We start from the raw sequence: 26667 nt of genomic DNA on the forward strand, positions 1-26667 counted from the left end.
CACCGGTTACCACTCAAACTAATATATGTAACTAAGAAAAGAGTCATTGGCCGGTGACATAGCCGGGGTAGGATTAGATCCTGTGCCTCTATACACATCACCCACACCCCAATTGCATTCATACCTTTCTGAAGAGAAGCCAAAGGTATACCTTTGACCATGGATCTTGGATTGAGTGAGTCAGGTTTGACACGGAGCAACTGCCATCTGACCTCCGCAAACTAAGAACGGGAACCTAACAAGTATTGGTTCGATCATGGTTACACATTAAGTTACCTGAATGAGGATGTTACTGGGATTATACCAGGAAGAAAAAGAAGATTATGGAGGGTAGCACACAACTGTTCAAAATAGTATGTGCGGCATTCGTAAACATCATTGTTTATACAACTATTTAATTACACATTAATATGACAACAGTACATATGAAAGTAAAATATCATTTCTCCAAACCTATTAATGATAGCACACTAGTGCATATTGAACTTTTTTATTGAATAAATTAGGCAAAAAATAAATACGACTGTGCACTTTAACGTAACGCGACAAGGGGAATAATTGATCGTGCCAATTCTTGTGGAAAGAAAAGTGGTGAATTGCAAATAAAATGGTATACGTACACATATGAGCAGTGTGGAAAAAAATGCAACACCGGTAGGGTCAGTGCAGCGTGACGGAGAATAAAAATCATCAACGGCCACCAGAAAACTTCATTGACGAAGGAACAGTGTGTGAGGGTGGTGCAAAACACAGAGCCGTGACCCACAAATGGATTGGTGATATATTGTGAGAAAGTGATTGTGCAGACATTGAAGTGATCAAAATGACTGCCATAGTTCTCTTGTTCGCTTTAGTTCTGGGACATGCTGCTGCTGTGATAGAATTAAGCTGTAGTGATAATGCTACGTGTATAGACAATTTGGCAAGAGAAGTAGTTAAGAACTTGAAGCAGCAGAAGGCGGTGAGAGTATTCGATAGCCTGACGATTGAACCTTTGGGCAGGAGGCAAGCGAGGTCGAACGATGGACCTCTGACGAGATTTCTGAAGAATCACGCGTTCAGCTATGATTGGGGTGATTTGACGTTCAGAGTTTCGAAACCTGAAGACAGGAATGATGTTTTAGACCTGGAGCTTTTCGAAGATAGATCTGCTAAAGGTAAGTTCCCTGCTACTTTATAACTATTCGTAATGATAGATAAAGAAATTGTACTAAATAGCTTAACTAGATTTGATCCGAAAATGAATTAGAACTGCAATTAAATTTCAATTACTTTACTTTTTCTGAAAAATAAATCAGGTCAACCGATACTGCATACTCATATCTTGATGACAATGGTTTAAATTATAGAAGCCTCATATGTGTCTACAATTTTCACAAAAATGTTAGCTTAATTAAAATAACATTAATCCATATACAGATAAAGAAAACAGACTTGTTATAACACTTCATAAACTTGTGTATTGAACTAATAGTTGACAATATTTCATAAAGTAGATAAAAACAGAGCCTAAGCTTGTATGAGTTATACCTATTTATGTTAAAACATAATATACCCCAAAAACGAAAAATAGATACTGTCATAGTTTTTATGTTTTAATTTAGTATATTTTAGTTTGATTTTAGTTTTGCTTTTTCTTTTCGTTAGTAATAAATTTATCTCTATTGAAATTAGTGTTTGACTAAAAAGAAATACATACTCCATTACATTAAGCTATAACATCAAGCATTATTATAACATTTACAGAAGTTAGTTTTGCTTTATTCATAAACAGACAATAACCGATAGAAGTATGTATTAAAATTAAATAGACTGGAAGGATAAGACGAAATCGTAAAATTAAGAAGATAGTAAATATAATGTCCGCGCTAGGCACCTCATACATAGTTATATCAGTCAGACATAGTTATCAAAAAATAAAGCTTGTTATCCGTACTTTTTCTACTCTGAACTTATTGCAAGCTTCGTTGAGCTGATAAAGTGCAGCGCAGAGAAAATAATTATTGCTCACTTACTTTGAAAAAGTTAATAATTTCAACGATTTTTCTTTAAAAATATCACTAATTGCTACTTACTATATTTGCTGCCGTAAAAAATATGCGCTTTGAAAAATGGTTATTTTATAATTAAAAAGGGATCCCAAACTATTCATCACGATCTTTGACCAACATATTATGCCCTTGCTTTATTTTAAAAAGTGAACGTAATTTATGTGAAATTACTTACTTGGAAACCCATCAAAAATTAAAAATTAATTAAGTACTACAATTGTCGCTTACACTGGCAGAAACTTGTTTTTTTAAATCGTTTGTTGTATTTAGTTCAGAACCATCATTTCCTTCATCGATATGAAAAAAAATCACATCAAAATCTAAACTATTTTTTCTTTGTAATTAAGATATTCTTCCAATGCAATTATATCACAGTTATTTAAGCAACAAGTGGAACGATGTTCCAATTTTTGCGTAAATAACTTATAACCTTTTGAGAAATATATTAGTACCGTTCATTTTGAACCAAAGTTTAACTAAATCAATCTTTTTTCAACATTTAAATTAAAAGTTTTTATTAAGTTTTCAACAAAAATGGTTACTTTCATTTGGAGCCATTTTCTTTTTCGATCTTACATTTATCACATTTCACATTAAAAACTTTGCTAATTTTCTCTCTATCTTTCTAATTAAGATCCTGTTCCGATGCAATTATCACTTGTCACCAACGGACCGTCACAATATCTAATTTTTCTGTACCACTTACTGCGGTCGCGTGTAAACTCGTGGCGGTTATGTGAAACTGCTTGAATTAAACATGCGATTAAATTGCGGATTAATGATTTCGACCATTGATTTATTGGGAAACTGGAGCGATGTTTGTGTGTCATAGACTAATCTCCGCTTTGTGGTTAGCCGCGAAGCGTCGTTGTTTATTTTTAAAGTTTAAAAACTACCGTTTGGTTCAGTGTCAATATTTGATATTGTTGTTATAACTGGAACCTATGATTTTGTTTCCACAACTAGTCTATGAACGATGAACAGACACAGGTTAGTTCCTCTGAAAAAATTGCGAAGGTCTGACGAGAATCACTTCGTAAAAAAATCGAGTCTATCGAGGATCGTAGTTACGACCCTGGACCACGGTTTCTCTGGAAAAGTCAATACTCAACTGAAATTAACGCCAGATGGATAGTGTTGTCGTTTGGTTTTGGTTTTTGATAATTTAGTCATGCTTCCTTGTTAATCTGGAAGCGAAAACAAAACAATTATATCCGAACCTTTCTCCACGGTGATTATAGAGACAAAATATTCAAACTTCTTTTAGGTGACCAGCTAGCAACCTTAATCTTTTACTGAATCTCTGTTTCATTACTGAGCCATTAAGCTCTGTCATTACCGTAGAAGTTGATACCGTTTCATTTACAAGACTTATGAAACTCGTCATTCATGAGTCAGTTATAAATGAAATTACTCAAGCAACTATATTACTTCCTATAGTAATAATATGTAGTCATTTATCATAACCCTAAGCAAGAGCTGGAAAAAATACAATATCGACGCCACATTAACTTATAGTGTGAGCTATAAATTTTACACGATCCAATAAACTTGATATCTTGCAGCAAATATGTTAGATTATTGCCTATAAACATAACGACATGTGGAATACGGTACACGGAATACGCGCAAATAAATATAAAAAGTGAATTAGATGATCAAGAAATTGATCATCAGATGGGATTAACTTTGAAGAAGAATGTATTTATTTATTTGGAATACCAACAACCGTTTACAAAAAATAGCGCCACATATGTAAAACAAATGGTCAATTATAGGTCCTCACAGATAAGATACAAAACACTAACACAATAAAAAAAGTAACATCAATCTCTAAACAATCAACAATAACAATTTATAAGTTAACGTCTAGTTACTATATTTAAAAGAACTTAATTTCATTAACAGTTAAATATATATGTATACATATATATATATATATATACTCATCTCCGGTCAACCATCAACCACATCGCTTGGAAAGAAGAATTGTATAAGAGTCCCCCTCAATTTAGGAATATCAGCGTCTACTGAAATGTGATTGTACAGATGAGCGGTTCTCCATAAATAAGAATTTTGTCTATTATTATAAGAATAAATAAAGCAACGTATTAAAGATAGGTTAGGTTAGACTCTTAACCGATGAGCTTACATGAAGAGAGTTATGAATGTGGACGAAGCCACAAATAAGATCTAGTCTCTCCTATTATCTAAGCCTATGAGAAAGAAGCGTGATCTTATGTTTGTATGTAATTATAAGAATTTATAGTAAAAGTAAAAAGAATTCTTTACGAATCTCTTGATCATTTCCAGTAACATACATACATACATAAAATCACGCCTCTTTCCCGGAGGGGAATGTTAATTACCAGTAACACTTTAATTTATATAACTCTCACACGGTATCCCTGTGTTTTGTCTTTCCATTTACAAAAATGAAAGCGATTAATTTTGGACTACTCTAAAACTCTTATCAAGAAAATCTGTCCAGAACGGACCAATTCACATCAAATTGCCAATATGTGCAGATTTCCTTCACGGTGTTGTCATTACTATCAATATTATGAACGTAATCACATCTTTATAGTGACAATAAACTTTTAACACGTGTAACATCTATTCACTAGAAACGTGCGTTTCTCAATCTACCGTAAAACGAGTTGGTGCATAATTTACAAGTTCCTACTAAAGGTCTATCTATACATACATACATATGGTCACGTCGATATTCCTTGCGGGGTAGACAGAGCCAACAGTCTTGAAAAGACTGAATGGCCACGTTCAGCTATTTGGCTTAACGATAGAATTAAGATTGAACTAGTGACAGGTTGCTAGCCCATCGCCTAAAAAATAATCCCAAGTTTGTAAGCCTATCCCTTAGTCGCCTTTTACGACATCCATGGGAAAGAGATGGAGTGGTCCTATTCTTTTTTGTATTGGTGCCGGGAGCCACACGGTCTATCTATACGACTGGATATTTTACACGAGGTGCGTGTACGAGTTTATTTATCAATCAATATTTATATGATCGGCTATATAGATTGAATTAACTATAGTATCCTTCGCACCTTGCAATTCACCAAATCTTTTAATCATGCTTACTGTGATTTGGTATTCTCTCCCCGCATCTCCTACCCCGATACATACAACTTGGGGATTTTCAAGGCAAAAGTGATTAGGCTCTATTTGAGCTTGCGCACCATCTTGCTTACCACAAGAAATAGAATAGAATAGATTTATTTTCAAAATTGGATACAAGGTATCACGTATTGACGTCATATAACTTAAATCTAATTATAACTACTACCGCTTCCAAAGCGCATGTTTAGAAGAAGCGGTGGAACAAACTACACTGTAGCATTTTCATCGGACGTCAATTTATAAATATAGATCTCAAGGCAGTTTGACTACAATTATTATATAAAAAATAAATTTAACTCTTAGCGCAAACCATTTGGAATGTATAGTTGATTTTTGGCATTATTTTTTTTTATATGGCCTAAGAACAAGAGAGGTTTTACTAATATTCCCCGCTGAGTAAGCACTAAAAGGGATTTTTCGTGTAACGAGAGCGGGTAATAAATCTCTTCCGTATTTAAATAATCCTTTACAAGTGTATGGGAGCATTAAGTTAGGAAGTCTTGGAATTTCTATAATCGTCATTTGTTTTGTTTAATATGTCTGTTCGAAACCTCTCTTAAAAACATTTGTTACTACAAATCGCATTACCTACTACAATAAATACTGTAATAAATTCATGATTACTCAGGATACATACATATGGTCACGTCTATATCCCTTGCGGGGTAGATAGAGCCAATAGTCTTGAAAAGACTGAATGGCCACGTTCAGCTTTTTGGCTTAATGATAGAACTGAAATACAACGTTTACTCAGGATACAACGTTTGTTATTTTTTTTTTAACATCGTTACACTTGTTTCATGTACGTTCAATTCTTTCTTATATACATACATACAGTCACGTGTATGCGAGTCTCTAAAATATTGAAAAGCCAAGTTCAGCTGTATGGCTTAACGATGGAATTGAGATTCAAATAGTGTCAGGTTGCTAGCCCATACTTGTAGGCGTACAAGAGGAATCTCAAGTTTATAAGTCTTAGTCACCATTTGCGACATCCATGGTATGGAGTTATTCCATTCTAAAGTGGCAGAAACCACACGGCAAGACACGTTCTATAAATGTTTCAGACAACACCCGGAGAGACGAATTCGATGTACGTGCACGAATTGACAATAATTTCATAGAATTGTAGTAGATAGTTGAAAATGAGAAATAGTATCCATTTGCCGTTTCTCTAGGAGATATTATTTTAAATTGCATTTTAGAAATTTACTTTAGAAGCGCTGCTGACTTGAATTTATTTATTACCAACGTATTTAAATGAATAGTCGCCCTTTACGACATCGATAGAAAAGAGATAGACTCGAATAACTGCGGTATTAAAAACTAGCATTTACACGCAACTTCGCCCGTGTGAATTTAGCGCCTTCAACAGTGGGGATTATATCATTACAGTATGCAGAATTTATGTATCTCAAGAAAATGCTTCAATTTACCTTAAGACTAAACCGCCGAGCTTGCATGAAGATAGTTATGAATGTGGATGAAGCGAAGGAAGTATGCAGAGATAGTGGCAAGTGGAAAGAGGTAGTCTCTGCCTACCCCTCCGAGAAAGAGGCGTGATTTTATGTATGTATGTACCTTAAGACTACACACGACAGAATATGTACCTTTTGTCATATTAAAACGAAGACCGTGGACCAGGTGAACCGCACGGCATTCTAAATTGGATACAAGGTATCACTTATTCACATCACATCACTTAAATCTAATTATCAATTTTACCACTACCCGTATTCGGTTCTAAAACAATGCTAAGACCATTATAAGAAGTCCGGAACATTCTTCAGAAATCTTAAGTAGCCTGCTCCATTAATTCTCATCATTAATCAAATAAATTAACATTGAGATGAAATCCCCTCTTAGGCTATTTGCTGCACGTTGATTGATCACTGACAATGTAGAAGGTATATCTTATGGTGTAATTGAGCAATATTCTTTAATAATAAACAGAGTTAACTAATGAATTGAATGACAAAAACATCTGGCCTGAGCTTGGCGCAGGAACCTCGTAAAATTAATTTGTAGCAGGTTCAATTAAAAATTCGGTACACCTTTGTAGGTACATCAATTTATTTAAATTTAAGATTCAATTTAAATTATATTATTTTATTCTTAAAATTTCAAGTAAATCGTCTCGTCCATGCTTTTATTCCAATTGTAAGTTTGAGTAGTTGTCAAGTTGATGTTATTGAAGAAAATGCTGAAATACAGTTTATTACCCAATTTTCTGCACTGTCACTTTGGAAGTGACAGTAATTTATTTAACGTTAACCACTATTGTGAAACTAAAAGTTATGACAATTATGAAGTACCTAATGTATAAAATGTCCCATAATAATGAATTAAATCTATTGACACGTATAAAAAAAATATTTTGAAAATCGATGGAAAAATAAAACATTTTTACATTCCGTATCTATTTTCAATAGTATCAAAGCAAAAGATTTCATAATTTTTAATTAGAAAAGTAAAAACAGACCTCAAGTCAGTTGTTTCCGAAGTTTCCGAAGTTGACCGTAGGATTCTCGGCTAAGACAGGAAAAAAAATAAAAAAAAACATTCTAAATTTAAAAAAATAAATTACAAATTTCGCCTCTGATCAAACTGGTCCCGGGTTCGACCTCGATCAAGTCAAAACCTGACTAACACAATTCAGAATCTATGGTCAAAGGCAAACCCGGACTCCCCTCCAAAGTAGTGAGGATGCAACCGGGACTAAAGCCAGGAGGAATAAGAATGTTCACATTAATAAAATAATTATAAATAAAAGACTTTAACACTAATAGTGTAAAATTTTCCTGGTCTTATTTACTTGGTTATATTTCGAGGATATCACACGAGAAAAAATGTCTAACACAAAATCCTTTAAGACCATTATGAAGCTAACATCAGTCATCATTACTCATCTAAATTAACGCAGCTATAATAAGGGTCCTTCATTTATTACACGAGAAAAGCAAAGCTTTGTCGTGTGGTTGCCGGCACTAATAAAAAAAAAGAATAGGACTATTTCTTCGCTTTCCATGGATGTCGTAAAAAGCGACTAAGGAATAGGCTTATATATTTGGGATACTTCTTTTAGGTGATCGGCTAGCAAATTGCCACAATTTGAATCTATCATTAAGCCAACTAGTTCAACGAGGCCTTTCAGTCATTTCAAGCCTGTTGGCTCTGTATACCCCGCAAGAGATATAGACGTGATTATATGTATTTCGAAAAGCAAAAACTGTTCATAACCTGTTTGCAAGAGCTTAGTAAAAACAAGAAAAGATGCTGTATGGTAGAAAGGTAAAAATACATATTATGGGCAAGTTCTTTGAACTTCCAGTCAAGAAACTGTTTTCTCTGAATCTCATTGAGTTGTTTTGAGTTAAATTGTACGTGTGTATATTCTTTTAATTTTATATGACAGAGTTACAGCTGTTTTAAAAATATAAATTCAATATAAGAGAAATCCCCTCTTTAATGGCGTTGGCGGATAAAAAGGGTTAAAGTTATTTATCTTGCAAATAAACAAGTCACAGTTTTTATTACAACATTTCTTTGAAATCTTTCGATGGATCGTTAAGCTGAGCTTACGATTATCCTTAAGACCCTTTACCGCCTACTTGATTCTGTTTTCATAAAAATAAAGTTGTTTTTTATTTTAAAAATACCAAGATCGAAAAACTGATTTATTAATCTTTGTGTAAAAATCTGATAGGTTGCTAGCCCATGGCCTAAAAGAAGTATCTCACCTCTTTAAGCATATCCTTTAGTTGCCTTTTACAACATCCATGGAAACGAGATGAAGTGTTCCTATTCTTTGTTTTATTGGTGCTGGGACCACAAGGCATAGATATTTTTAGATTTTTAGATACTGATAGAACAAAACTAATTAAAATATCGGTTCTTCACAAATCAATTCCGTTGGGAGTAAAAAGCAATATTTCACAATATAACAAGCAAAATACAGTTTCGATAGACCCTCAAGATAATTAATTAGACATGAAATTGGGGCCGAAATTGATTGAAACAATTTGTTATTAAGTTACATTAATATTGCCTTAGAAATTTCCATTGTAATATTAATGTAAAAATTAGCTGGGCAGCCTTAAAAATCGTGAAACAACAAGTTTAAAATTTCGATTATAATTAGCTAGCTACCAATGAGGAAGTAAATATCTATAATCCATACATAGTTATACCATAAATGTAATGGAATGTTTTATTTGTGCTGTGTGGTTCCCGGCAGAAATATAAAAAAAGAATAGGTACACTAGATCTCTTTTCCGTAGATTTCGTAAAAGGCGACTAAGGGATGGGCTTATTAACTTGGGATTTCTTCATTTAGGCGATGGGCTAGCAACCTGTCACTATTTGAATCACAATTCTATCATTAAGCCAAACAGCTGAACGTGGCCTTTCAGTTTTTCAAGACTGTTGGCCCTGTCTACCCCGTAAGGGACATTGACGTGACTATATGTATATATACAGGGTATACATAGAGGGTACCGAAGGCATTGCGGAAGAAAAATATGATTTACCATAAGCTGACAAGTCAAATTAAATATATATCTTGTCATATTACGGAAATTACATTTTCTTTTTCGTCTCAGGAGCTATGACAGAACCATATTAAATATCTGTGATGTCACTCTGTAATTTTCAATTAATGTTTATTGCTTCTAAACTAGACGTACGGAGTAGATATAAATAATCATTTAGACATGATATTAAATTTCCTAGAAATTGGTTTTAGTTCTTATGTAATTATATTTGTACAAGCATTAAATTTAAGAACATGTTTTGTAAACATAATGTTAGACAAGGTTTTAGGTAAGCTATATATGTAAATGTTAAATTCATTTAATAATATATTATATATTTTACCATGGAAATTTCATTACATTATGTTTAGTATTTTCCTTGCCGCCCTTCAGTCACTTAGCACATACATTCATCACATTCACATCACAATCCCTCGCAGGGTTGTCAGAGCCAACAGTCTTGAAAAGACTGATAGGCCACGTGCAGCTTTTTGGTTGATGATAGAATTGAGATTCAAATACAGGTTGCTAGACCATCGCCTAAAAGAAGATAGCCAGTAACGCAAGATTTTTAAGACTTACGGGTCTCAAAATCAATTTTTAGTATCAAAATTATTTGTTCAGAAAACATTTTAAACTCTATATTTGGAAAACTCGTCTCTTACCTTTAGAATAACAAATGTTTTTCTGAATATATTTTCCCTTTGTTACTTTTTTTTATTCACTTACTTTTTATTACTAATTCTGATGTATTTTTCCAGATGTTTCGGATATCAATTCGAAGAAATCAACGAGCAAAAATGTTGAAGAAATTGAGGACAAAACACCCAAAGGCATCAACAGTAAGTAAAAGATATTATTTATTTAGGATTACTTTAAAAAAAATCTTTAGTTACTATGCTGGTTTTGGTAATGATGAAAATACAAAGAAAATTTAAGCTGCCGCACCCTTCGACGTTTCAGGGCCCTGCCCCCGACAGTTTTGTCCGCGTGAATTTAGCACCACCTACTCGCGCAAATTTAGTACCACCTACAAAAGAATACATGTTTTTTCCGAAATCCTACGGGAAATTTAGTTTTTACCGGGATGAGAAGTACCTACCCTATGTTCTTCTCCAAACTCTTTTAATTACATAAAGGATTTCAAGAACATTGGTTTAGCAGATAACGCGCGAATTGGCAACAAACTAACAAACTTAGTTTCTCATTTATAATATAAGTTAGGATGCAATATACAACAATACATAATAACTAAAATACCACAGATCACAATTACTATTGAAAATCATACATGTGTGACACACGCTATATGTTTTTTCCGCCGCTTTCCCTGCGTTAAAACTATTTTAGTAATTATTACAACCATATAGTCGCGATTTCATATTGAATTGCTTCTGAGAAACTATTATTTACTGATCGTAAATTGCAGCAATAATCAATCGTAATAGTAATGCGCAATAGTCATTAAAATTATCATTCAGTTGTTAGCGTGTGATTTTGTGCGTGTGTTTTCTTTTCTGAAGAGTTTGCTCTATTTGTGTTAAAAATACGTATTTTATTTTATACTAGCTGCGCCTTCGGGCTACGCTCCCATTGGAATTTTTGGATAAAAAGTACTTACTTTATTATTCCAGGTTATATTCTATATATGTACTAAATTTCATCAAAATCCTTATAGTAGATTTTGAGAGACAGAGTAACACTCATCTCACGAAGTTTCGAATTTATAACATTAGTAAAAATAAGTATAATAATTACAATAAGTAAGCAAATTAAGGACGTCCAAGCATAAGGTCAGGTCAAGACTACCCGAAACCGCCGAGCTTGCACGAAGAGAGTTATGAATGTAAATGAAGCGAAAAAAGGATGCAGAGATCGTGGCAAGTGATATGTAGTACATATGTAGTCTTCGCCTACCGTTCCGGGAAAAAGGCGATTATATATGCAAATAGTAAGCAATTTTTTTTTATAAAACTTTGTAATGCATTATTCGAACTGCATTGTGCTTTAGTCATCTTTTAAAAACCACACGGCTCTAATAGGAAAATACACAGGGTAAAGAGCAATTTTATAACTACCCATCATTTTTTGTCAGTTACCCAAAAAATGGGCAAAAAAAAGTTGAACACGTAACTTTATTTTTTGGTCACTCGTGCAAAACATATAGAAGAAATTTAGCAAAAGGGACTTGTAATCCCACACATGTATCATTATTTGGGCGGCATCGGTGTCAAATTTTGCTGACATTGGCAAAAAGTAAAAAATAGCGAAATTGGCTTACAGGATAGTGAATGATGAATCTATAGTATGTGCCTCTCAAATTTTATTTTTGGAGTAAATAATCTTTACACAATAGTACAATACTTATAGATTTGAGACGCGAGTCCCTTTGGTCTCAGAAAAACAACCTTTGATCGAGTGAATACATTGCAGGTTTTTTTGGGCTTTGTGAACATAGGTTTTGATGAAGGGCATTCACTATTACAGCGGAACAGTTTTAAGCGAGGATTTGCCGCTCCTCCAATAGTCTTTTCGGCAAAAGCCCGCAAGGTGGGATACTTTCCATGAAGAAACACTTAAGTATGATACATATATAACAAGAAAGCATAGTGCGATCTAATAATTTTGATTGAGGATCTAATTATTAAGTAATTGTTTTCATAACTTATCCATAATTCAAGATTTGGAATAATTGGTATAGGAAATATCATAACTTTTTACTTTTTTCCTAAACAGATATCTGTAATCTAGACGAACGCACTTTGATAAATTTGGGGACGTCCTGACTTAGATCAGGTCTAACAATATTCTAAACCTATAAGCTTGCATAACGCGAGATAATGTAAAATTAAAAATATGTATCTCATATTTTGCAAATAAAAGTTTGAATTTGAATGTATACTAGTGTGTACACACATACTTCTCTCCCGTCGTTTTATGGCATGTGCAATGATATTTGTTCTGCCTATCCCTTCGAAAATAGACTACTTACGACGATAAATTTAATGTATGCTTTGAAAACACACACATATGTACATACTTAAACTTACGCCATTTTCCCGGAGGAGTAGACAGAGACTACATTTTTCACCTTGACACGATACTGTCCTTGTATTTTTGATGAAGTCGTATAAATAAATTGAATGAAAATTGTTTACGAAACGATGAATCACAAGGAAATGATCAAGAGTTATTTTTCAGCGATTTATTGTCGCAAATCATATAACGATAAAAATCGGAGTGCTTGTTTACTGCGAGTTAAATTTATTAGATTTTATTGGGGCGCAATTGTGTGAGTTGATTTATGACAACAGAGATTTAGTATCTCTGGACTTTATGGGTAAGATAACCATTTATCTTCAATAATCATTTATTTTTACTTTATTGTACAAAATATAATTTGTACAGAATTGACAGACTTAATGCTGATAGCATTACATAGTCTATCATTGGGTTAAGCAGAGAACTTTTGTGTGGGTGACAATATATGAAACATATTTACTATACCGTGCCGTGCCGTGCCGTGTGGTTCCCGGCACCAATTCAAAAAAGAATAGGACCACTCCATCTCTTTCCCATGGATGTCGTAAAAGGCGACTAAGGGATAGGCTTACAAACTTGAGATTCTTTTTTTAGGCGATAGGCTAGCAACTTGTCACTATTCGAATCTCAATTCTATCTTAAAGCCAAATAGCTGAACGTGGCCTATCAGTCCGCTCAGGACTGTTGGCTCTGTCTACCCCGCAAGGGATATAGACGTGATTATGTGTATGTGTGTGTGTGTGTTACTATACTATATATACTTATACCATATAATTTTTTTTATAAAATAAAAGAGTTTCTATTGAATTTAGCGCTACCTCTAAAAAATACAAACTATAGCTTTTAAACCAGGATGAAACCCTTGACCTTCTCCAGACTCTTAAAAATAATTAATTAATTATTTAATACTCTTAAGTACACAAAATTTCAAGAAGTTTGGTTCAGTAGGTAATGATTGAAGAAAAAACAAAGAAATAAACTTACTTTCACAATTATAATAATAATAATGGATGGATGTTGTAAAAGTCGACTAAAGGATAAACTTGGGATCCTTTATTTGGGCGATGGGCTACCTGTAACTACTCTTATTTGAATTCTAAATTCTTTCATTAGGCCCTACAGCTGAACGTGGCCTATCGGTTGTGGAAGGACTATTAGCTCTGTCTACCCCGCAATGGATATATACGTGATCACATAAATGTATGCTAGAATTAGTATTATTATAGGTAATAAAGATTTGATATGTTTTATCGTCTATGTTTGATAACTTTACTAACTAACTTTAGAGTTATGTGTTTGACAGTAAATTTATGTGTAGTTCATTACCGCCAATAGAACTATGGGAATTTGAGTGCTTTACTTTAACCGAGCGAGAAAAACGAGCTAGGTCAAACAACAATGTTAGTCTTATTTTGATGAAATTTAAATCGTATGTAGGATCTGTCAATGAAATTTTTGAGGTCATCAAAATTGGTTAAGTACCTAGTTTTTGAGATATACAAAATTATACAAAATAACTATTCCACGCGGACGAAGTCGCGGGCACAGCTAGTATTTTAATATGATCGATGCGTCGACTGTCAAATAGATAAAGATGCCCGATTAAAATGCATTTGTAGGCACAAGTTCAAATCCCACCTTGGAAATGTACCAATGACTCTTGGCTGAGGGGGCCCCAGGGTCTTGAAGCATAGTGGGAGAGGGTGCAAAGGATACACTCATAGCTTCACGTCTTTATCCCCTACGGGGTAGACAGAGCCAACAGTCATTATAAGGCTGAAAGGCCACACGCGCACAGATAAGATAATTGTGTTCTCATAAATTCAGCTTTCTATTAATCGTAGTGGATTTCGATTTTGATTTTGATAAAGACAGAACCAACAATGTGGAAAAGGCAGAAAAAAATAGCAGTACTTATCCTAACCTACCACTTTAAGCGATGTGTGCCGTGGGGTTCCCGACACCAGTAGAAAAGAGATAACGACCTATACATCTCTTTTCCAGGGCTGTCGAAAATGCCGACTAAGAGATAGGCTTTTAAACTCGGGATTCTTAATTAAGGCGATGGGCTAGTAACCTGTACCTATTTCAATCTCAATTCCATCATAAAGCTAAACGGCTGAACGTGGCCTATTGGTCTTAACGGGACTGTTGGCTCTGTCTACCCCGCAAGGAATATACGCGTAATTATATGTATGTATTTTAAGCGATGTTTGATCAAATACATGGTGTTGTGAACATCGCCTTATAATTGCAGGCACACTCTTATCTATTTACACTTTCATCGATATGCTGCTACAGAGACTTTCCAACTTATCAGACCATCACTAAAAGGAATTGTTGATGAACTTCTTAGACAATATATATAGCTATACTTAGTATAAATTTTAGCAGAGATTTAGATTCCGTACTTTATATTATATATATACTAGCTGTTGCCCGCGACTATGACCGCGTAAATTTCGAAATTTTCCGCGTAAACTTATTTGCAGGCAAACTCATGCCTTGAGTTCATTCAAATGACGATAACTTTTTGTAAGTGAACCGATTTTGATGTAACAAACTTTAAATGTTTTTCTGAGTTAAAACATAGCAATTGGTGAAAGTTGTAAGTAAATCGGTTCAGTACTTTCGGAGATAAGCGTGATCATACCTACAGACAGACAGACAGACAGACAGAAAAAAAAAATTTTGCTTTCTATTATTCATTCTAAGTCTTCTTCTATCCATTTCATTCAAAAATACTTAATATACAGACAAAATATTTTTACTGTTTTATTATATGTATGTAGACGGCAAATACTCGTCGTCTCAATAAGTATAGTTTAATTGAATGGATTTTGATTGACTTTAGTTTAAGATAATAACAAGTAACTAGTACAAACTTGTAGTGCCGTGTGGTACCAGCCACCAACAGAAAAAATAATAGGATCACTCCATCTATATCCCGTGGATGTCGCAAAAGGCGAATAAGGGATAGGCTTATATATTTGGGATTCTTATTTTAGGCGACGGGCTAGCAACCGGTCACTTTATATGAATGTCAATTTTATCAGTAAGCCAAACAGCTGAACGTGGCCTATCAGTATTTTCAAGACTGTTGGTTCTGTCTATCCCGCAAAGTATATAGACGTGAACACATGTACGTGGTACAATTTTTTTTAAATAGAAGGTACTTGTGTATCCAAATATCTTTATTTTTTTCCTTTGATTGGCTGCAAATCTGCGTGGACAGAGAAATAGTTGGCACAATATTCTTTATAATTCTACATAATATCTTTTTTCCCCGAAGGTTAAAGATTAAAATGCCGTGTGGCACCCACACGGCACCAAAAGTGTTAAGAATAGGAACACTTCATCTCTTTCCCTACAGCTGAACGTGGTCTTTTAGACTTTTCGAGACTGTTAGCTTTGTCTACCCGTGACGTGTCTATATGTACGTATTTTTATATCTACATACGTGTATAAACGTAACGAATTTAATTTAAACCATCACATAAAATTATAAATAGTAGATACTGTCAACAACACTGGTAAACCAAATATCTATCAAAAGCAACAATATTGTTTCCAATAACATATTATTTTAGTTTATACCCGCCTTGGGTTGACTTCAAATCTATAGGTTATGAACCTGAAGCCCGAAATATCAGATTTCTAATATATATTTCAATAAGAAAATATAATCATGTTACCAGTTTGAAAGACAATAGAAATTCCAAAGTATTTTTTTTTTACTGAGATACAAGGTTTTACATACATGCATGCATATAGTCATCTACATCCCTTGCGGGGTAGACAGACCCCACAGTCTTGAAAAGACTGAACATAGTGACAGGTTGCTAGCCCATTGCCTACTAGAGGAATTCTAAGTTTATGAGCATATCCCTTAGTCGCCTCATGACATCAATGGAAAAGATATGTAGTGGTTCTATTCCAAAGTATCGGAAACTACACGGCATGAACATAGTCGTATCGGACTATAACGTAGAAATAATCTTTCATGCTGGTCTGAGCCAAACAGCTGAACACACACGCTTAAGTCTTTCAGAGACTATTGGCTCTGTCTACCCCGTACGGGATAACGTGAACGTAAGACGTGATTAAATGATAAGACAGAACATGTAAAACTGGATAATTAATATGTAAAATCACGAAAACGTTCACTTCTATAGTTTTTCATTATTAAGAACTCTATGCTAAGACCAGTGCCCGTAGAAAGGCACGTGCTACGCCGTTTTCAGCGCGCGAAAAACGAGTACTATCGCTGTTTCGCTTTTGTTTTATGACAAAGAACGAGACAGCAATAATTCTTCGCGCGATAAATAAGGGATAGGCTTATTAACTTGGGATTCTCCTTTTAGGCGATGGGCTAGCAACCTGTAACTATTTGAATCTCAATTCTACCATAAGCCAAACACCTGAACGTGGCCTATCAGACTGTTGGCTCTGTCTACCTCGCAAGGGATATAGACGTGATTATATGTATGTAAGTAAGTATAACTACGGAGCAGTGCCCTTTAGAAGCCCAAAGGTTAAACCATAGACAAAGAAGACACAAACAAAAGCTCCGGTGTGATTGACTTGAGCAAATATTATTTGTGCCACCGCGTAAGGTGCGTTCGTGGAATAATTGTGTTTACTTAGTGCCAGATTACCCTTTCGGGTTTTTAACCCTGTCTTGTCTGTGTTATATTGTAACAGTCACCTACATTTGGTACTTACTATTGGTATGTATATATACAGAAGTAGTTTGTCGTAAATCCTTTGAAAGTAATATTCTTTATTACAAGAAATGTTCTTATTGACTCATGCCCTAATGAAGCTGAAATTCTACTTAAAAATAATGTCAGCATTTGCAGTTCCAAATTTAAATTCTTAAATATTGACCCTACTGACATTATTAATACCTTTAAAGAACTTAATCTGAAAAAGTCTGAGGATTATTGGGGTATGTCGGCTGTTGTGATATGTCATATTATAAATATTATAGCTGGGGACTTAGCTTATATATTCAATAATTGTGTTGAGCAAGGGATATTTCCAAATTTAATGAAGTATAGTAAACTAATTCCATTATTCAAGAAAGGTGAAAAATCAGATCCTGGTAATTATAGACCAATCTCAATTTTACCAATTTTGAGCAAGGTGTTCGAGAGAATCATGCTTAATCAAATGCAGCGTTACTTTAAGTCTAATAAATTATTTCATAGTCAGCAATACGGCTTTACTGAGGGGAAATGTACAACAGATGCAGGTGTGGCTCTTGTCACTCATATTCTCAATGCATGGGAAGACTCACAGGATGCCATCGGAGTGTTTTGCGATCTGACCAAAGCATTTGATTGCGTAGATCATAGAACTCTTCTGCTCAAGCTCGCTCATTACGGGTTCGATACTGCTGCCGTTGAACTAATTAAATCATATCTTAGTGATAGATTACAGACGGTAGATTTAAATAATACAAAATCGAAAGGAGCGACGGTGAAAATTGGGGTACCGCAAGGTTCCATTTTGGGACCTTTTCTCTTTCTGATATATATCAACGACCTGCCTTGCATGATTGAGAAACAGACTGGCATCGTGTTGTTTGCAGATGATACGTCACTAATTTTTAAAATGAACCGCCGTAGCGAAATCTGTGATGATGTGAATAGCACTTTAGCCGCCATCTCTAACTGGTTTACAATCAACAACTTACTGTTAAATGCAAATAAGACCCAATGCATTAAGTTTACACTTCCCAATGTGCGGCAGGCAAATGTGGATATTAGTATAAGTAGTAAAAGATTAGATTTTGTTGATAGTACTACTTTCTTAGGAATAACATTAGATTCAAATTTGAAATGGCATGCTCACATTTTAAAACTTTCTAAAAGGCTTAGTTCTGCAGCATACGCTATTCGTCGTATTAGGCATTTGACGGATGTGGCAACTGCTAAGCTAGTATATTTTCGTTATTTTCATAGTTTAATGTCATATGGTCTACTGCTTTGGGGATCAGCAGCAGACATACAAAATATTTTCATTTTACAAAAAAGGGCAATTCGATATATCTACGGTCTTAAACAAAGAGATTCCCTTAGAGATTTTTTCAAAAACCTAAATATTTTAACTTTGCCTTCCCAATACATATTCGATAACATCATGCATGTTAGGAAAAACTTAGACTCTTTCAAAAAAGTAGGTGAATGTACTAGTAGATCACTGCGGAACAATTACAAGTTGTCGATCCCAGCACATCGGCTGGCTAAGGTAGGGAAATCATTTCTTATTAATTGTATAAGATTTTATAATAAATTACCAAAAAGTGTTCTTGAAATGAATGATAGAAAATTCAAACAGTATATTAAAGTTGAGCTTTGTAGGAAAGCCTATTACAGCACGGATGATTATATTAATGATAAACATGTGTGGCCCGAGCTGGACATAATGGCCTCTTAAATGCTTGTGTATTTTTGACATGATCTGGACATAATTTGTACAGTATGTACATATTTTATTTTATATTTATTTTATTTGACGAAATATTCGTATTGACATAATCAGTTCTACATTCATACATGTTTTTTAATGTAGACAATGTGCATTCGTCCACGATTTAGATTTAAGAGATCTATATTTGTAAATTGACGTCCTATGAAAATGCTGCAGTGTAGTTTGTTCCGCCGCTTCTTCTACACATGCGCTTTGGAAGCGGTAGTAGTTATAATTAGATTTAAGTTATGTGACGTCAATAAGTGATACCTTGTATCCAATTTTGAAAATAAATCTATTCTATTCTATACATCTGTTGTATTAATTCTATAATTAAGCCAAATAGCTGAACGTGGCCATTCAGTCTTTTTAAGACCTGTCTACCCTGGCTGAAATCTTCTGACTAACCCCCTCCTGGTCTATAACGACAACTCACACCCATTTCTTTGCCATAATTTTCTTACGTAAAAATATCACTCCTATTTCAGGAAGAAGAAGAAGAGTCAAAAAGAAGGTACTCCAAGCAGTCCTACCGATGTTGTTCGGTATGAAATCCACAGCTGTCGTGTTGTTCGTGGCAGCGGTGGTCACCGTCCTCACCCTCAAAGCCTTTGTGGCAAGCAAAGTCGCGCTATTGGTCACAGTGGGCATGGCTCTTAAGAAACTTTACGAGTCCTACACTAGTGGGTATGTATAGACCTTTATAGATTTTTTTCTTTTAATATCACATATAGGTATTGACAGGTTAAAGGTGGATGCAGATTTGGCCGCGTTGCATTGGAATAGTTGCATTACTAGCTGTTGCCCGCTAATTTATTCATCGTAAAAACTCACTGACAATCTTAATACATACAAACTGATCCCCTGTATCGCCCCTTAAATGCGTGAGGGGGTGAAATTTTTGTATGACAGTTTATAAGTTTGACCGAGCTTATTACATCTGAGAAAACCGCATTCATCGGATTAATAGTTTTCGCGTTGCGAGTACAATCATACAGACAGACAAAAATATGAAATTTTAGTATGCTTACTCTTGATCTCACCCCCGCCATAGTCATTACAGTTTTGAATGAGAAAGTAACGGTGCGGCCAAGTCTACATACATCTTTAATCTAAAGTCTTGGGTTAGTCTTAGCTGAGGGTCCAACAGAAAACAATGATAGAATATATAACGTACATAAGTTGAAACAAAATGGCGGTGAAATGAACTGGTACTATAACCACCTGGTTAACACCTGTAATCATCCACAGTGTATTTGAAGGCACTGTTAATATTTTTCGCATTAGATACACAAAAATGGTGTACTTTGGGCTTAATAGTAAATTGTATACAATCGTTTACGTGTACGTGGTTTCTTATGTAGTCCACTATAAAACGATCTAAATTTTGATAATTCATTGCTATAATTTTTATTTCAGTTTAGAAATAATAATTTTTGTTACAATATCTAGTGTGAATTTTCTGAAAACTGAAATGCTTTCATCTTATTTTCTATCGTGGGTGTGAAGTTTATAGCTTGAAATTTTGTACTTCACATATTTTATAACAGAAAAGCCAATTAACGCTAACTTTACTTATTATACTTTCTTAAAATTAAAGGGTTTGTAACTTATTTTTATGGTGCTTGAAAATTTTAAGCTTAAAACATCACGTCTTTGGGAAAATTATGGGACATTTTTAATGAAATACATTTAATGGATAAAGGTAAGTAAATAAAGTTTAATAAATTGTATCGTTTATTAAGAAAATATTTTACAATTTTCACTAAATATGTCCCATATTTCTCTGTGACTTTTCCATGTAAAAAATGACCTGACTGACTAAGCATGACCTACTTAATTCCAAACATATCGACACATGTAAAGTTTTGAAATATTAATAGCAATTTATACTGTATTAACAGCTATCCTACTGTACATTACTGTTAGCATGCTATGATTGACTGACTCAAATACGCACGGTTAGCAAAAAAGGAGATAATTGCTACGGGCAATTTGCCAGGCATTCTTGAGTAGTGCGTATACTAAAAAAATTAATTTAATTTTTTCTTCATCTCATTCTATATTGGTCTTTTGTTGGTGGTAATAGTTTTTTTTTTTAATTCTTCATTAAATATGATTCCCTAAGGAGTTTTTTTTTATAACGAGGAAATTATGAATAAAGTTTACAGAGTGTCCGACAATGTACATATAGTCATCATAAACCATTAGATGGCGTAAGACGCCATTTATTTGATGTCTTGGATAATATTTTTATTCAATATTGAGATGTCGAATTCAAATTGTAAACAAATAAGTTGAATTTTTATGTACATAGTTTGAATAACATCATCTGCAGATCAAGTGGCCAGTAATATTAATTTACAAGTAGATCAGTTCAAAACCGAAACATTTTTTGAATTTCGATCGCGAATCTTAAATCATGTTATTCTGCCGTTTAAATTTCACGACCATCATTAAAAATAAAAACAACATTTTTTTTCGCTAACCACACAACAACACATCGAGAATATTCAGTTTATTTCCACTTGAGTTAAGATAAAAGACGCGCATGACACTTTAGCGACGTAGAACACGCGAATTCCGCTGTTAAACTTTCTTTGCCACTTTCCCTTCACAATTATTGACTTTTTTGCCGACCGTACATGATTTCACCCGACTCATTTACGTGACTGTACTGACTTATAAAATCATTAAGTGGAAACAAAAATGTAGATGGATGTACGGTTGTACGTGATCTTAATATCGATTTAAATCAACATTAGATAGAGCCAACTACTATGGTTTTCATTTGGGTACTTACCTACTTAATGAATTATTTTCTTGTACAAATATTTCAGATGAAAATATTTTGCCTTACGATTATCGAGAAATAAAATATGGATTCGATACATTTATAAAATATTTTTTTATAATATAATATGACAAGAAATTTAAGGAATATAAAAAAAATCAAAGCACTTCTTTTCAAGTTACAGTTTTCTTCTGTTTATTCTATCTAATAATTACATATTTAATGACCGGAGTAAAATCTTACAATCCATCAAGATATTTTGGTGAAACTAATAAACGAAGCAACAATAACACAAACAGAATAAATTACGACCAACGAATTCTCAATAGAACTATCATAGACTAGATTTTTTTGTTTCATTATTGATAAAATTTTCTTAATTCTCATCTCAAAAAGGAAAGGCTACAACAACATTAAAGGGTTTCAATTCAATCAATCTGATACAAACATAATTTTATTATTGATGATACCCAACAAACTAATTTAATTACCAAGTAATGTTTTGAAACTAGTACTTGAGCTACAATATAGGAAATTTTAGATCCCTTATAATTTAATAATCTTGGCAGATTTTAATATGAGGTTTTAATCGGAATGAGTAATAATGTGAAAGCAATTGATATTTATAATCTCGATGAGTTGATGATTCTTTAAGTAATAAATTAAAGAGTAGATACCGTAAATCTATAAAAATAAATTCAATCAACTTTTCAAAACGTTTTATATTTATTACAATTAATTACAATATAGATGACTGACTTGAAGGATGACGCAGACAAAACCGACGAGACAAACGCATCACGACGAGACTACATACTATCGAGATTAGATAAAAAAGGTGTCACCCTTAACACAGAATTTGTTTGCGTTGCAGCGTCGGTTATAACAACCCATACCTATACTCCCAATATCCGATCGATTTTCCGAGTGCCGCCTCTAACGCTTACTCCGTAAGTGGAGTCAACCCCACCTTTGGGTCACCAGAGATGTATAGTGCTACTGCTCTGGGTGCTCACCCACACCAAGAGCTGCTACAGCAAGGCGATGCTAGTGCTCAGTCTTCGCAACAGGCACCAGCTCTTCTGCTTAATTCGACGCGAGCAGCAGAAAGATGGGATGGTAAGTCTAAACTGCTAAGATTCCTTGAACCAATTATAGGCAACGTCAAGAGCTTCTTAGATCCGATAGCAAATGTGTTTTACGCAATGCCAGCGACGTTTAGAGGCCTGAACACAGATGTTTCGACCACAAAGAGTTACGAGCCTGAAATAATCGAAGAAAAATCAAAAGCGCCGAGGGAAATACTGATACCGCAACCAAGATTTATAGCACAGAGAAAAATGACGATGAGGAAAAATATAAGATCTAGACCAAAAAAATACACAGAGCTTAAAATCAACTTGGACAGATTGAAACACAACAAAGATTTGTATGAGTACATCAAAACTAAGAAATACAAATATAATTATCCTCACACGTATTTTTATCCTAGAGTAAAATATTTTATCAACCCTAATTCTTTCACAAGACGCAACGTAAGTAGACTTGTACCTTATAAAATTGAAAATTTAAAACTTAACAATCATACTACCAACGAAATAACGACACCTTCATCGAGCGAATGGAAGCCAATTGTTATATTTGAGAATCATCCAATTTTATCTGCAAATTTTTCAAAACCTAAAAAACTTGAAAAGAAAGCTACGTACAAGAAAGTTTTGAAAAGACCAAAGAGAAACATTGACACTATTTATTCAGTAAATCAAGAACAAAGCAGAAGTTTTGAGTCTTCAACAAGTAGAGATGATCCATACATTGACTTTTTTGAAACTGTATTAGATACTGAAGTGGCTGCAACATTTCTCAAAAAAGCTAAAGCTTATGCAAAATCAGTGATTAAAGAATCAATGAAATCCGAAGAACCGGCTGTTGAATACTTCAGTAGTTTTTACAAAATGCTTGTTTGGAGTCTTGAAATTATTGACGAATTCTTCTCTGTTGAAGAAGAAGTCCAAGAGCAGATAGTTGCAAAAAGTGAAAACATAACAAAAAGAGTCGAAAGTTCCGATACGAAAATTAAAAGAAAAAGTGATGTAGCTTTGGAAAAAGTTGATTATGATGAAGATGATGAAAATGCAATTCATTTTTGGTGGTGGTAATAAGTAAAGTATTTTTAGTAAATTGGGATATATGGGTTGGATTCATCATATAAAATTAGTTTTAAGAAGAATCTGATTGTAAATATCAATGAAAATGGGTCTCGTAGATGCTGATAATTGTAGATTGATATTAATTAATGTCTTAAGTTTTGGTATCTATCAATATTTGTATCTACGATTTTCTATGTCTATTTTGAAGTTGTTACTCTCAAAAATATAAAATGATTGTCCTAAACAAATTGTTTTCGCATTTATAATTATTAAGTTAGATTATTACATAAAATTTTAGCAAGCATGGACAGTCACAAGGTATAGAAATATTATTATGTTGTAACTGCACTTATGTGTATTCATTTATATCACATATATGTAATATAAACCACACAAACTATTTCTTTATTTGCAACATTGTCATTTGTTTATTTATATTCCCAAACTTTTAGAACCTAGTTCATAGATTTGATAGAAAAATACACTTCAGTTAATCACTAATTCTGATTCTTAGTTAAAAGTTTTACTGTATATAATCAAAACGTAATTGAATCTTAGAATCTATTGTATTTTTCTATTAAAACTTCAACTATGTTACATAAAGTCATTTGAATTGATATTTATAACGTGTAATATGTTGACAGGAATCCGGAAACGTCCAATGTTCTATGGAACCTCGCGCGCTACTTCAGGTTCCTCTTTGGCCTACCGGAACTCCCGCCACTGACATCCCCAACCATGACCATACCGATGTACACGATGTATGGCCCAGAAATGTATCCGTCCATGGCTAATATGGCCATGGTACCGGCTCAATCATAATTGGACATGAGGACGTTAATTTGGATCAAGTGGCGTAGTAATAGAATGAGCTAAATGTCAGATTGCCACTATAATTTGATCCAAATTTAAATTGTTCGTGGCGATCTGACATTTAGCGTTAATATTTGTTGCAATGTCTTAATTGCTGGATTAGTTTCGTGTTCGATGTTCAAATATTTTTCCTTTTTAATACTTTTGTTCAGGAATTGAGACATTGTAACTCCTTTGTCGTTGCGACGTTCCTTTTCATTTCCAAAGACTGAATTATTATAAGCGCGAGCCCGTCGACTTTATTAAGTTATTTAATAATTTATTGTTATGTTGTAAGACTTATTTATTTGGCACTTAGAAAAATTAAACAATAATTGTAACAGTTTTTGTTTCAATAACCACCATAACTTCATCATTCTTGTCATCATGTGAGTAAGGTTTATTTTTTAGGATAAGACAAACACTGTCGTAACTTTGAATACAATTTTACCTATCGGTATGTAGGTAGGTATCCCATGCTGACCTTATCAAATGAGAATAACCTATCTCCACTCCTTGATTTCATTTTAATAACACTGGATCGCAGTGTATTCACTACCAATAAACCCTATTTACTCTGTAATATGTGTCTGTATTATGCTCCATTTACGGAAAGTTGTGAACTGATTTTGTTCATGTTTTTAATTTCACGAAGGGAATTTACTGAGGAAGATTTATATATTTATAATTGCCACCCGTGCGAAGACATCCATGAGCGATTAGCTCATAAGCTACAAATATTGCCACACACATACGTTAAATTCATAACATGTTTCGTTTTACGTCAAATATTCAAAATACATTCAAAACATCGATCAGAGTCGTACAGCAAATACAAATTAATGGAGCAAATTAAACCTATTATAGATAATTTGTGTTCTTTGATGTCAGAAGCAGCTTATCAGTGATTACCTGTGATATACGACAGTATAATTGGTAATTTGATGTATTTAGCCAATATTAGGTAACTCGTTATTTCTCATATGGTTTGTATCAGTTAATATCTTACCTGTAATCAGATTACATCTGTATAGTTCACGGAATTTCCATATAGATAATAATAATTTCAAGGTACCACTACATACAGCGGGCTATATAGAGTATAGGACCTTGAGATGCGTCTAATGTAAAAAAGATTGTGATTATACTTGTGGCCTACCAGGGCGTTTCAGGTCGATACGACACTTGTTGGACCCAAAATGTTGTATAATAATGTCTTCAACATACATACATACATATGGTCACGTCTATATCCCTTGCGGGGTAGACAGAGCCGACAGTCTTGAAAAGACTGAATGGCCACGTTCAGCTATTTGGCTTAATGATAGAATTGAGATTTAAATAGTGACAGGTTCCAAGCATGTCGCCTAAAAGAAGAATCCCAAGATTATTATGGGAAAGAGATGGAGTGGTCCTATTCTTTTTTCTAATGGTGCCGGGAACCACACCAAAAGACTGATTAAAAGAAAATTAAACCTACTATTCCTCAATAAACATATTATATATCTACCTAAGAATTTCATTAATATTTTTTGTGTATACTTCTAAACGAGACTCTTTAAGAGTTAGCTCTTTAATTGAAAAAGATTCTCTTAATAAAGTTTCATGATACGAAAAGGCAAAAGCAC

General features: G+C 33.8%; 1 protein-coding gene across 1 annotated transcript; it reads left to right on the forward strand.

Annotated features, from left to right (window-relative positions):
• Nucleotides 1–823: 823 nt before the first annotated feature.
• On the forward strand, nucleotides 824–24914 carry LOC106130661 (uncharacterized). The gene is made up of 5 exons (XM_013329557.1): nucleotides 824–1157; nucleotides 10486–10570; nucleotides 19742–19930; nucleotides 22912–23156; nucleotides 24832–24914. The coding sequence occupies exons 1-5, from the start codon at nucleotides 824–826 to the stop codon at nucleotides 24912–24914; spliced, it is 936 nt and encodes a 311-aa protein (XP_013185011.1).
• Nucleotides 24915–26667: the final 1753 nt, after the last annotated feature.

The sequence above is a fragment of the Amyelois transitella genome, chromosome 23, assembly GCF_032362555.1.
Source record: "Amyelois transitella isolate CPQ chromosome 23, ilAmyTran1.1, whole genome shotgun sequence".
NCBI lineage: Eukaryota > Metazoa > Arthropoda > Insecta > Lepidoptera > Pyralidae > Amyelois > Amyelois transitella.